Source organism: Terrapene carolina, unplaced genomic scaffold, assembly GCF_002925995.2.
Source record: "Terrapene carolina triunguis isolate 2854851 unplaced genomic scaffold, T_m_triunguis-2.0 Scaffold175, whole genome shotgun sequence".
Taxonomy (NCBI): Eukaryota; Metazoa; Chordata; order Testudines; family Emydidae; genus Terrapene; species Terrapene triunguis.
This window is the reverse complement of record NW_020664526.1, coordinates 1,659,311-1,673,016: the sequence shown is the minus strand read 5'-3', so window position 1 is coordinate 1,673,016 and position 13,706 is coordinate 1,659,311. Positions and strand designations below refer to the sequence as shown.

The window sequence follows — 13,706 nt, the reverse complement described above, 5'->3', positions numbered from 1 at the left end:
CTGCCCAGGGACCCTGAATCTGTACTCATGTGCCATCACATCTTCACTGGCACTATTTTTGCCATGCTAGCTAGATTAAAGCTCACCCAGGTTTGCCTACCCATGCTACAATCAAACCTCCGATTTACCCTGAGATGTGCTCACATCCCCTCTCCCTGCTCAGTCCTGCCAGTGCCACCGTGGGACAGTCCTCAAATAGTCTGAGTTCACACTTGGCATCGGTCAGGGAAGGAAGGCAAGAGTGGTTCTAAGCCACCATTACACCCTTCCCAGTCCCAGGAAGCCACCGCACAGCTCTAGCTAGCACCAGCCAGAATTGTTCCCTAGGGGCTGTTCCTTCAGCCAGAGCTCAATGAAGCAAATTGCACTCTGGCCCCTCCCTCTCTTGTCCCCATCATGTCCCCTATTACCTGGAACTAGGGTGACCAGGTGTCCCGATTTTATAGGGACAGTCCCGATATTGGGGCTTATTTTTATATGGGCTCCTATTACCCCCCACCCCCTGTCCCAATTTTTCACACTTCCAGGTCACCCTACCTGGAACTGCCCCAATATGCCCCCTGCCTAAGGAGGAAAGTATCGGGGGTAGCCGTGTTTGTTTTTGTGGATACAGACTATGAGGAGTCCGGTGGCACCTTAAAGACTAACAGATTTATTTGGGCATAAACTTTCGTGGGTAATAAACCCACTTCTTCAGATGCATGAAATACCCATGAAAGTTTATGCCCAAATAAATCTGTTAGTCTTTAAGGTGCCCCCGGATGCCTCGTTGTTTTTAAGGAGGCCAGGAGGGGCTGGAATAATGCCCCATACCAGGGCAATCATCAGCTGCCCCTTTATGGCAGCATTCAGTCTCTTTGCACTGCTCCTGTAACCACAGCAGTGATCTATCATCTGTTGCTTGGTGTATTTGTGAACGGCTTTGAATGGATGCAGTACGTCACCCCCTATTTCTATTGCTTCCTTCCACTAACAGAGTTGCTGCTTAGCTCACCAAGTTCAGGTCTGTGTTTTTTGTGTCCTCAGGTCATAAGAGCCAAGCTAACTGCTGTGGGATAAGGCTGGGGTTTACAAAGCGCAAACCTGGTCTTTGAAAACCCCCAACCTTCCCCCACAAAGTCAATGGGGGCCAAACTCCTTTGAAGATCTAGGGCTACAACATTTAAAATCTCCACCCCTTCCTTTTCTGCGTGCACATCAAATTGTTAGACAGGGAGACCAGGCCTCAGCCCAGCTAAAATCTCACCCTTGTATGTTTACAACTGGTGGATGGCAGCATATAGGTATGCGGCAAGGAGCACTACAATGGTAGTCGTTGATTGCTGCTACAGCCTTTGATCCTTGTAGATCTACCCCAGCCACACACGGAAAGAAAAAAGAAAACTGGCATCTAAGGGCCGTTCTCTGTGCTTTCTGCAGTTGTTTCTACCAAGGATTAAGCAGCCATCTTAGATGCTCCATGTTTCCTATACTTCGCGTCAGCATGCTAATGCTTTATGAAGAATTCTGCTGTCAAGTATATTTAAAATCACAAAAAAATAAAACTGCCTTCCACAATGAAGTGTTGTACCTGCAGAAATTTTATGCGTGTCCTTTCAGTTGGGAATTACTTTTATAGCTGTGTTTCATCTCAGAGAATCCTACCAATACCTAGACTTCTTAACGTGCGAACAAGTTTCAGTAATGATGTTACCTTACTTAATCTAATTATGCCATTGATTTTCAGTTTGAAAATGCTCTGTTTTGTCTAGCTTATCCAAAAACTTGAATTCAAGGTTTACTCTCTCTTGCTTTACAGATGCACCTGCCCTTTTATGAATCCTTTTTCATGCTATCATGCACACCTCGGTGTCTGCAACATTTGTGCCGTTGTGCCATTCGGAAAAAGTTTGGCAGCAAATGCCACTACCTTATCCCCTCATTACCTGTGCCCAAACCCTTACAAAATTACCTGCTGCTGGAACCTGAAGGAATACTGCTTTGAACTACCTGATCCTCAGCAGTATATTACAGTATCTTTTGTGTGTGCCTTTAGAATTAAGGATCTGTCATTTCCATTATAAATAATTGTTTTTCAGGGATATACACTGTAACTTAAACATTTGCTTTCAGTTGAAACTTTGTATAGAATGTTTTTTAACCACATTATATGTTAAGGTTACACTTATCAATAGTCTATAAAGGGTTAACAAATGAGTAATAACTGTTATAAGCATATTACAGACATGAGTAGTATGTGTTATAAAAACTTTATTGAAGTCAATGAGACGACGCAGATGCATAATGTTAAATGGGTGTAAGCATCAGCAGGATCTAACCCATGTGCAGTCCTAATGATTTCAGTGGTATTATTCCCATGAGTAAAGAAAGCCAAATCTGGCCCTTAATAGAGTCCCTGCTGTAACCTTTGGCAGAATGCTGGAACTGATGAGGATAATCTATAATATAGAAAGGCTTGGCAGAATTCTATTTTTATTTTTTTACCATTTTGATAGATAATATCAATATTTATTTTTGAGTATCTTTTTAGATTTTCATCTATGTAATTTTTCATGGTTAACCAAATTATGGACTTTAAGCACTTTTTTATCAATTAAAATGTTCAAAGTTGCGGGAAATTATGCGGGGGCAGACAATTAATTAATGACAGTGGCTGATAAGATTCAAAAAGTCAAAGCTTTATAAGCCACTCAAGCACAAATTGTCAACATCCCATGTCAAAATATACAAAGCCTTAAAACTGGAAATCATCCCTGTTTTTACTATTCATTTGCTAGTCCATTTGTAACAAGCCTAATTCAAAGCTCTAAATCGCTGGACTTTGACTCTAATAAGTTCTCAAGCAACATTTGTCTTACTTTACCTATCTGTAAATGTTGATTATTATCAATGGAAATATTTTTTCATCACTTTGTGTGTGTATAGTGAAATCAGCATTTACTGACTTTTGCCAATAAAAATCTAATTCTTCCAAGCCTAAATAGAGACAAGACCCTATTAGCATTTTAATTGTCCTTTAAAGAACAGGCTGCTGGCTGAAAGCTGGCTACTCTACATACACACATAAACTTTTTCTTTGATCCCTATATTAAAATTAAAATGGCTCCATCCTACCACAGGCAGCTTGCAGTATCTCCAAAGATGCTCTTAGCACCACATATGAGTGCAGCTCTGCTCTGAGCATGTGTCACGATGCACTGACCCTAGTCACATGGTGGGGCCCCTCCAATCACGCTGGTATGGATTAACACAGGACAGCTGGGAAGTGTTCATTTGAAAATTAAGGGAAAACATTTAGGATCCTTTCTAAATCTATATAATATAACTTTAAAATAATAGTGTTCTGATCAAAACATGGAGCGTTAGACTAATGGCCGTTGCTCTCTCTTTAACCCTCTTACATCCAGGCACTGCAGCAGGGATGTTCAAAGGAGTTTTAGGCAGTCACGTGTCCAGCTCCCAATGAGTTTCATTATTTCACATCTTCCAATGGGAACTGGGCACTAACCTCCCTTAGGCTCCTTTCGAAAGCATCCCAGCCTACAGCAAATAAGGCAAAGAAACATTACACTGTGGGTGAAATCCTGGCCCCATTGCCATCAATGGCCAAACTCCCATTGATTTCATCCAGTACGTGGGGATAAACTCAGAGATTCCAAGGCCAGAAGGGAGCATTGTGATCATCTAGTCCAACCTCCGGTATAACACAGGCCAGAGAAATTGCCAGAATTAATTCCAGTTTGCACTACAGCATGTCTTCTGGAAAAATATCCAATCTTGAGTTAAAGATTTCCACTGACAGAGAATTCACCACAACCCATGGTAAGTTGGTCCAGTGGTTAATTACCCTAGCTGTTAAAAACTAATGCCGTGTAGCAGTGTTTCCCAAACTTGGGACGCCGCTTGTGTAAGGAAAGCCCCTGGCAGGCCGGGCAGGTTTGTTTACCTGCCACGTCTGCGGGTCTGGCCGATCATGGCTTCCATTGGCTGCGGTTCACTGCTCCAGGCCAATGGGAGCTGCTGGAAGCGGTGGCCAGCACATCCTTCGGCCCGCACCGCTTCCCGCAGCCCCCATTGGCCTGGAGCGGCAAACTGCGGCCAGTGGGAGCCGCGATCAGCCGGACCTGCGGACGCAGCAGGTAAACAAACCGGCCCGGCCCGCCAGGGGCTTTCCCTACACAAGCGGCAACCCCAGTTTGGGAAACACTGCCTTATAGAATCATAGAAATGGGCTGGAAGAGACCTCGAGAAGTCATCAAGTCCAATCCCCTGTGCTGAGGCAGGACCAAGTAAACCTAGATCATCGCTGGCAGGTGTTTGTCCAGCCTGTTCTTAAAAACTGCCTTGAGGGGGAGATGCCACAACCTCCCTTAGAAGCCTGTTCCAGATCCTAACTCCCCTTAGAGATAAAAAGCTTTTCCTAATATCAAACCTAAATCTCCCTTGCTGCAAATTAAGCCCATTATTTCTTGTCCTTCATTGGTCATGAAGAACAATTGATCACTGTCCTCTTTATAACAGCCCTTAACATATTTGAAGACTGATCTTCATTTCTCAAGACTAAACATGCCCAGTTTTTTTTTAACCAGTCCTCATAGGTCGGGTTTTTCTAAACCTTTTATCATTTTTGGTGCTTTTCTCTGGACTCTCTCCAGTTAGTCCACATCTTTCCTAAAGTGTGTCACCCAGAATTGGACACAACACTCCAGCTGAGACCTCAGCAGCGCTAAGTAGAGCAGAACAATTATCTCTGATATCTCACATACAATACTCCTGTTAATACACCCCAAAATATTAGCCTTTTTTGCAACTGCATCACATTGTTGACTCATATTCAATTTGTGATCCACTATAACCCCCAGATCCTTGTCAACAATACTACCACCTCGCCAGTTATTCCCCATTTTGTAGTTGTGCGTTTGATTTTTTCCTTCCGAAGTGAAGCACTTTGCACTTGTCTTTATTGATGCTCATCTTGGTGAAATCAGACCAATTCGCCAATTTGTCAAGGTCATTTTGAAGTCTAATCCTGTCCTCTAAAATGCTCACAACCCCTCCCATCTTGGTGTCATCTGCCAATTTTATAAGCGTGCTCTCCATGCCATTGTCCAAATCATTAATGAAAATGCTTAATAGTACTGGACTGACCTCTGCAGGACCCCACTAGATATGTCCTCCCAGTTTGATAGCAAACCATTGATAATTACTCTTTGAGTACAGTCTTTCAACCAGTTCTGCGTCTATCTTATAATAATTTCATTTAGACCAAATTTCCCTAGTCTGTTTATGAGAATGTTATATGGGACTGTGCCAAATGCCTTACTAAAAATCAGGATATATCATATCTACTGCTTCCCCCCATCCACTAGGCCAATAACCCTGTGAAAGAAGGAAATTAGGTTGGTTTGGCATGATTTGTTCTTGACAATTCCATGCCTACTATTCCTTGTAATCCTATTATCCTCTAGGTGCTTATAAATTGATTATTTAATAATTTGTTCCAGTATTTTTCCAGGTAGCAAAGTTAGGCTGACTGGTCTAGACTTTCCTGGGTCCTCTTTGTTCCCCTTTTTAAAGATAGGCACTGTGTATGCCCTTCTCCAGTCCTCTGGGACCACACCCATCCTCCAGGAGTTCTCAAGATAATTGCTAACCGTTCCAAGATTGCTAAAGCTAGTTCCTGAAGTACCCTAGGATGAATTTCATCAGGCCCTGGCAATTTGAATGTATCTAACTTATCTAAGTATTCTTTAACCTGTTCTTTCCCTATTTTGACTTGCATTCCTTCTCCTTTGTTGTTAATACAGTATTAGTTCTGTTGAGTATCTGGTCACCGTTAACCTTTTTAGTGAAGACTAAGGCAAAGTAGGCATTAAACATCTCAGATTTCTTGGTGTCATCACTGCGTAGAAGATCTACACTTTCCTTCAGCTTTCTCTTGGTCCTAATGTATTTAAAGAACTTCTTTTTATTGCCTTCTATGTCCCTTGCGAGACGTAACGTAGCCTTTTTGATTTGGCCCTAACGTGCTTGTTATTTTAAGTCCGAAGTTGTCTAGCTTCAATTCCCAGACATTGGATCTTGTTATGCCTTTGTTTGCTAGACTGAAGAGCCCCCTATTACCAAATTTCTGCTCCACACTTGAAGGCTTAGGTGGTAGCGGGGGCTGCTGCCAGTAGCATATATGCACAAGAGACTGGAATGGCAACAGGAATTAGGCCCAGATTTTGCCAAGGACCTAAACATGCGCTTGTCTGTAAGTACCCAAATAGCCCCAGCAATTCATATGCATCCAGAACTTCAACAGGTGTTGCCCATACTGCGGCCCATCACCATTCTATCTGAGCACCTTTCACGTCAAATCTATAGCAATCCTGAAGGCTCTGGTGGACTTCATGGAGTCTCTGGAGTCCCTATTAAAGGCAAAAACTCTGTTTGGTGGAGAGTGTTTGTTTTTGGGTTGTAAGATTTCATTAATCTTCTTTAAAGGTTGATTGTTTGGGGGGGGTGTTTTGTTTTGGGGGGTTGTTTGTTTTTTGCTTTGGGCTGGGTTTATCTGGGGGAAGTTCGGTATAAGGGGTGTCAGAGCTGGGTTCCATTGTATCCAAACCAGCAAAGATAGGTCTAGTTTTCATCTCTCTCTTATTTTTCATAGTCCATCTGCACGGTTGCATATAGAAAAAACCATTTTCACTGTAGCATTCACATATCCGACTGGTACTTTTTAACTGTCACATAATTAGCAGGGCAACTGCTCAGAGGGGCATATTCAATCAAACAGTACATATTTAAATGTAGTGTTCAAAACCTATTTCAGAATGAAAGCACACGAGAAGGTAGTAAATTGGCAGCCCAGTGTAGAAGCCAGCAGAACGTATAATGAGAAGGCAAACTGGCCTTCACAGATAAGAAATATGGCCTTCTTCATGTGTGCTTAGCAAGGAAAAAGGAGATTTTCCCCATCTTATTATCAAAGTTCTCCTGTCCTGACACCAGTACATCCAGAAGCCAATAGGTTTCCCACCTCAGTCTCTTTAAATATCTCTTCCTGTGTCGTCATTGCCAACCCAGGTAAAGAATAGGAAACCTGTGTCAGCTTGAGATCTACATGCATCAACAGCCACTGCAAAATACCTAAGAGAAGGCGACATCCAGACCAGCATAGCCCAGCTTGCTAAATGAAGTGAAATTGCTGATTGCTGTATTGTTTAAAGGCATCTTCCCTACATCCTCCAGGTGGCGCCATATGCACAACAGTCGTACTATTAGCCTAGCTTGTGGTAGTTACCTGCGTTTCATCCGAATTAAGGCGTATGGGGTGGGGAGTGGATTGTTCTCCTTTGGGGTATGTAGCAGTCTTCTTTAGCTCTAGTAGAATATAGAACTGTACTGCCCAGCCCAAGACATTCAGTAATTAAAATATCGATTAGTGGATTGTGTTAGTGCCTTCTCTGTATTAATCACGAACACTGTATAGGTTATGAGTTTGTACATAAACGCAGAGCTAAGCAGCCTCTCTTGATCATGATGTTCTAATGACAGCATCATTCTCGACCGTGTGTTCAACGAGTTCTTTAGCAGAATGATACACTTAACCCTGGGGTGTAAGTACATGGGCTTTTCAGGCATCGTTTTTTGAGATTGGGCATTTCAGTGCTACTGCAATTCTAAAAGTGTTTGCTTAAGCACTCCACTAAAAAAAAAAGTAGATTTCTTTTGTAACGTAATTTGTAAGCAATAAACATGATTGAAAATGCAGTATCTGCTGTTGCCTATGCTCAATGCAGTGGGTTTTAACTCTCTGTGTCATTATTCATGTGGTAGGCAGTTTTCTGTACATATTTTGTTCCCCATCTCTGAGCAAAGTTAGCAAGTTTCCTAGGAACATTCTGAAATGCACATTTCAGTGTTTTCCTACCAGCCCCTGGTTTTGATGCAGATGTTATGGGAAGGGATCATTTTTTTCATCAGCTAAAGACAGGAGGTCACATTAACTTATAATACAGAGACACATAAAAATGCGATTATGACTGCTAAACAGAACACAGTAGGCTGCTAGTTAACACAATGAGATTTCTAGGAAGCGATGCATAAATTCTTCAAAAATGACACATTTTTCACGTTTCATTCCAATTAAGTTACTGAGGCAGCTAACAGCAATGAGCACACAATACATTTGGGTAAAATGAGGGTTTTTCTGGTGGTGGGTTTTTTGGTTGTGTTTTTTTCCCCCCCTTCTCTCTGGATGCGCGTGTGTTTTATGAAATGCAGTTAATATTAAGCTGCTACTATGGATAAAATGTCAATGACCTTAACAGGTCTCCCTTTCTCTTTGTTTATCCAGCGTGTGCCTTGCAACAATAAAAAGATGACAACACTCTGCCCTGAGCTTTGGTGAACTGGCTTTTTAAAATATACGTCGCTGGGCAGAATAAAGAGCAGCGATAAGGGAGTGTTAAAGGTTTTTATAGTCGCCAAGTCCATTTCAATAGTTAAAGCTTCCAGGAAACTTTAAAAAAACAAACCTTTTAAATAAGATCTATTCAATGGAATCTATCTAGCGATGGTCTCCGTGTGTCTTCTCATCAGCCTGCATATTTAGGACCAACAGCGAGCTGCAATGCAATCTTGGCCAACTCTTACTTACATTGTGACTCGGGTTTTTAACCTGGTAGGGGCGGATTCTGGCTCATTCCCAGCGAGTGGCTCTAGACACAGCAATCACCGAGCTGACCTTACAGACACAACAACAAAACTCGCCTTGGCCCAGGCAGGATCCCCGCACCCCCGTTTGGACAGTGTTCCAATGTCCTTTCCTATATTTGAGTGTGTCTGTGTGTGGGGGGGGGGGGTGTTAGCCTTTCAACCACATACACACTACTGAACAGGGTCCCGATCCAGCCCCCATGGGAGGCAATGGCACAACTCCCATTGGGGTTCAGGAGCGGGTCCTCATTTTTTTGGGGGGGGGGGAAATATACTTACAAAATGATCTGGTGCTGAATGGGTAAAACGCTAACCGCAACAACAACCCCCCAAGCTGGCCATTGTAATGAAATAGCATCTGATTTTAAAAGCAGAGGCTTTCCACAAGCTGCACTGAGGCGGGTGATCCACAAAGCAATACAAATCAGAAATGAGATTTCGGAGTCCTAATGAACCTGATTGCATGAACATTTATAATCCCCCGTGGCTTTAAATGAAATCAGATATAATCAGGAGCTATGGGGAAAGGGAGTGTTTACAGGCTGAGATTGGGAAGTGCTGCAGTATTAGTAAAGATGCTGTTCCTTCTACTGATGTCTAAAATGATGGATAATGTGAGAATGGCAAATATACTATTTGTCTAATGGCTCTGCAATTAAATTCCCCTGTAAATGACCCATGCCTCATTTCATCCTAATCTATGGAATTTTGATTGAATTCGTCAGCTCTAATTGAAAAATACTGCACTTTAATGTCTGCATTGCAGTTTCAGGACCATGGTGGTTTTAATGAGACAGTGCCCCTCTGACCTGGGAATATTTTAGATTTTTATTCGGGATTTTAAACCAACACATTCTTCAACTCTATTCCATGCAGGAGTGAGTGAATATGCATGTGTTTGTACAGGTATATCTAGATAGAAAGAGAGAGAATTTTGCAAACCACAGTTTTATTAACCTCTGCCTTACTTTTTTTACAGTATTTTTACTTTTACTACTTTCACAAAATCCAGTGAAATATATTTCCAAACCTGAGTCACCACATCATCGGAATTAATTAATTTAAGAACATAAACCAAGATTATTCAAATCATCTCTCATTTTTCTGCCATCCTCTGATTTTTTTAATCTTGTAAATCTTTTTCATTAAGATCGGCATCTATGGTTTCCTTTTATGGCAGCAAGTATGAATTAAATAACAAAGCAAATGTATACAGTAGCCAGGAGCCATGTAAAGAAGGAAACCTACAACCCTCCCCAAAAGAGACACCACTGAGCACAGAATTCATAGATATGCTTTCTATGCAAATAGGGAAAGCAATCCGGGAGAAATTAGCTAGTTGTTGAAGCATAGTCACTAGATTGAAATGAGTTAAAGAGAAACATGCAAACGAGCTAATTGGATTAAGCATCGAATGTTTTCTCTTTTCCTGAAGAACAAAAAGGGAGAGATTTCAATCAAAGGGGCTGACAAGCAGTTTGATGGAGCGTAGGTGCTGGAACTGCACCCCCTGGCTTGAAGGGGTTTCCATCATATACAGGATTTACAGTTTAGTTCTATGGCTTTCAACACCCCCACTATTCCAATTGTTCCAGCACCACTGATGGGGAGGATGGAAATACCCAGCTCACTCTGAAACACTCCTCATGGATGGCAAGTTTGATTTGTAACACTGGTCTAGAGTTTTGCAGGGATCCTGCTTTTGGGGTCACATTCGGCTGTGAGATCTCCCAGTGTCAAAGAGCAGCAGCCTGATTGCACTTGACAGGAGGATAATTAGCAGGCCTGTCACAGTAACTGTGATTTGGTCACAATCAGCCCTGCAGAAATCAGTGCAGAACAGCCTTCTGCAGCCTCCTCTGCACAGGATCCGATCCTGCCTCCCTCATGCAGGCAAAACTGCCGGGAGTGAGGCCTGAGGGATTTGCCCTTTGAGCACAAAAGGGAAGTGGCTAAGGAGAAAGAAGGGGATAAAGCGGGAATTCTGCCACATGCTAGACACCAAAAACACTTCTCCATATCCAACTGAGCATAGCGAATCACAATAGAGCCATCCCAGGAGTAAATATCCATCGGATGAGTAGCCAGTGCTATTAGGGTGAAGTGGTGAAAATGCAGGTATATTTCTGCAATCTTCAGTCAGGCAAAATTCCTAATGAAATCCTAAAGACTAACAGATACTATCTGTGTCTATCTAATCCTAAGGACTAACGGATACTATCTGTGTCCCTTTCCTATTTTAAAGTCCTCAGTGATCCACATGTAAACTACATATCATTAAACATTGCCCTGGCACATTATGTTATTTCCACCCCCCCTAAAATTGATTTAATTGCATGTAGTTTACATATTAGTGTGAGGAGCTTTAAAATGCATGTACTGTGTAATTACAATTTCAGCACATCTCCCAGATGAAGGCAGAGCTTGTTTTAAATGATTGCCTTGTTAGGGCCTTTGTAAGTTAGTTTTGCTTTATAATTTGTTAATTTATTTTCGCAGTATTTGACTTTTTTTTTTAATTCTACCTAATGCCAGGAATTAAACCTACCAGATTTAAAAATAAAAAGCTGCTGTTACATAATCCTAAAATGTACAGCCCTGCACAATGGTGTAAGATTTTTTTGTTTGTTTGTTTAAACCAAAAAACATAAAACAAAGCTTTCCAGATGGTCCCTTAGGGTTCAATCCTGCAGTTTAAGTCAGCAGGGCTGCTAAACCTGATCCAAAGCTCATTAAATCTAACACAAGTCTTTCCATTGGCCTCAATGGGCTTTGGATCACACCCATAGTTAGGAACAACGACTTGCCGACTATAGACCACATGCATGTTCAGTACAGATCATTCCATGGCATAGCACTGCTCTTCATATACCAACAAGGTGAGTCTTCACATTTGGAGGAGTTGGCCCTTAAATTGTTTAATATTGTGAGCATGTTCCTGCATGAGCTAGGCCTTGTATGGCCCCTCTAACAACCCACTTGCACACCCCAAGGGCCTTGGCTACATGAGGAAAATTAGAACATGTAATGCAAAGCACGTGCAAAGGGGGCAGCTGTAGTGTAGTCAAGACTCAGGTGTTCTAACCTCTGGCTCATCTAATCCTGCAACGAGACTGCCCAGTGGAGCCTGCAGAGGCTCTTCCCACCCCTTGTCTACTCAGCCCGCCTGTACAGTAGAAGCAGCATTGGGTTGGAAAGGAGGCACATTGGAGTTCTGCATGCTGGATATGTACGGCACTTCATCCCCTCGGACATGGAGTAACTGCCCGCACAGTCCTTCCAGGGGAGTTCTGAAGTCAGGGGCTGTAAGGTTTCTGTACAGTTGGCAGGACCGGCTCCAGGGTTTTTGCTGCCCCAAGCGGCGGGGAAAAAAAAAAAAAGCTGGATCGCAATTGTGATCAGCGGCACTCCGGTGGCAGCTCCACCGCACCGCTTTCTTCTTCGGCGGGAATTCGGCGGCAGGTGCTTCCCTCCGAGAGGGACCCGCCGCTGAATTGCCGCCGAAGAGCCCGACGTGCCGCCCCTTCCCCTTGGCCGCCCCAAGCACCTGCTTGCTGGGCTGGTGCCTGGAGCCGGCCCTGGCAGTTGGATAAGGAAAGATAAAGGGCTCAAATCTCCTATCACATCAATGTGACTCCCTTGGTTGGAATGGGGTTACTCCTCTTTTACACCCATGTAAGCGTGGGGCACAAAGTTAGAGAGCCAAGTGCAGTGCAATTCCAGGCGTGGCAGTGTGTACCGCCCTGTAGCACTGAGTTTTGTCTACATTTAAAGGGGACGTGCCACTTTCTCTCGCTTTTAGTCCTTGTGTATTGCAAGTTGCCTTTCTAGCCATTTTCCTCCATCACCATTTCCCAAACTTCCCCTCACCCCCCTTGGGGAAAAAATGGCTAAAATCTTAATGAACCAATGACGATCATGGAGACAAAATCCTGTGCTACCCCACTTAGTGCATACACTGTAATGCAGGGTTGATGACTGGTGCAAGACACCCCACATGCAAGGACAATCCCCCCGTTTTGTTGTGTAACTCTAACACGGGTGGTCAGGTGAAGGTTTGCTTATTCCCAGGAATGGATAGGAAAAGTGCCACACGCCCAGTAAATCCTGATCCTGCTCCCCAGCTGAGAACTGGGAAAGGGGCCAGCAATGGAAATCCCACATGAAACAGTAGCCCCCATGATTTTCAAAGCGGGCAAGAGCCGCTCCCCGGAAAGGAAGTTGGTATTCACCATGGGAGTGTACTGTTATTTGATACTGATGTGCTCCCCCTTGTACAGTGCTCAGGCATTCCCATATGAGCTCACGGTTAGTCCAGCTGTCTTGGTTACTTACTGTGACGTGCTCTCTTTCATGTAATTTTTTTCTTGCCTTTTAAGGTTCCTCTCAAATTAAACCTCCCCCGCTAACTTGTGTCCTACTGAAACATAGGATTTTTCTGTTTACCTTACATTTGCTTTTAGGGGGGATGACTTGAGCAAACTTTTCAAAGGTGCCTTAGTGTCTTAGGAGCCTGAAACGCAATGGGACTTCGGCTCCTAAGTCATTCATGTGCTTTTGAAAATTTTACCCTTTACCATTTTTTTAAGCACGACTCAGAGGAATTTGCCTGGCTATTTTGACCCTCCTGTGACAGCCCAATGCTGTGCTTATGGCATTGCGATCGCTTTCTTGGCAAGACTCTTTGATGTTATAGGTCTTTTGTCACTTCACTGCAGCTGCAAGGGCAGGCAAAAAGAGAAGCCAGGTTGTAATGGAGAAGTCTCTTATTCAGATACAACTACCATCCACAACTGAGGGCTAAATCATCCCCTGGGTGGCTTATTCCCATGCTATGGCCTGATCCAAAGCCCAGTTATGCTAATGGGAGACTTCTGAAGTGCATGGGAATACTATTAGTGAGCCCTGAGAGAATACTGGAGTAAGGACTTGCAGAGTTTCATTCGCCCAGGGGAGTAGCATTTACCCCAGCTCCCGGTCCACACAGTGGAGAGGCAGTG

The 13,706-nt window shown here is 43.2% G+C and overlaps 1 protein-coding gene across 1 annotated transcript in view; it reads left to right on the top strand.

Annotated features, from left to right (window-relative positions):
- LOC113406983 (ankyrin repeat and SOCS box protein 18-like) overlaps positions 1–1,984 on the top strand; it is a 35,978-nt gene extending 33,994 nt beyond the window's left edge. Inside the window, exon 5 of the mRNA XM_026653989.1 lies at positions 1,799–1,984. Within this exon, the coding sequence (XP_026509774.1) occupies positions 1,799–1,984 (186 nt within the window). The remainder of the gene's footprint in view (positions 1–1,798) is intronic.
- Positions 1,985–13,706: the final 11,722 nt, after the last annotated feature.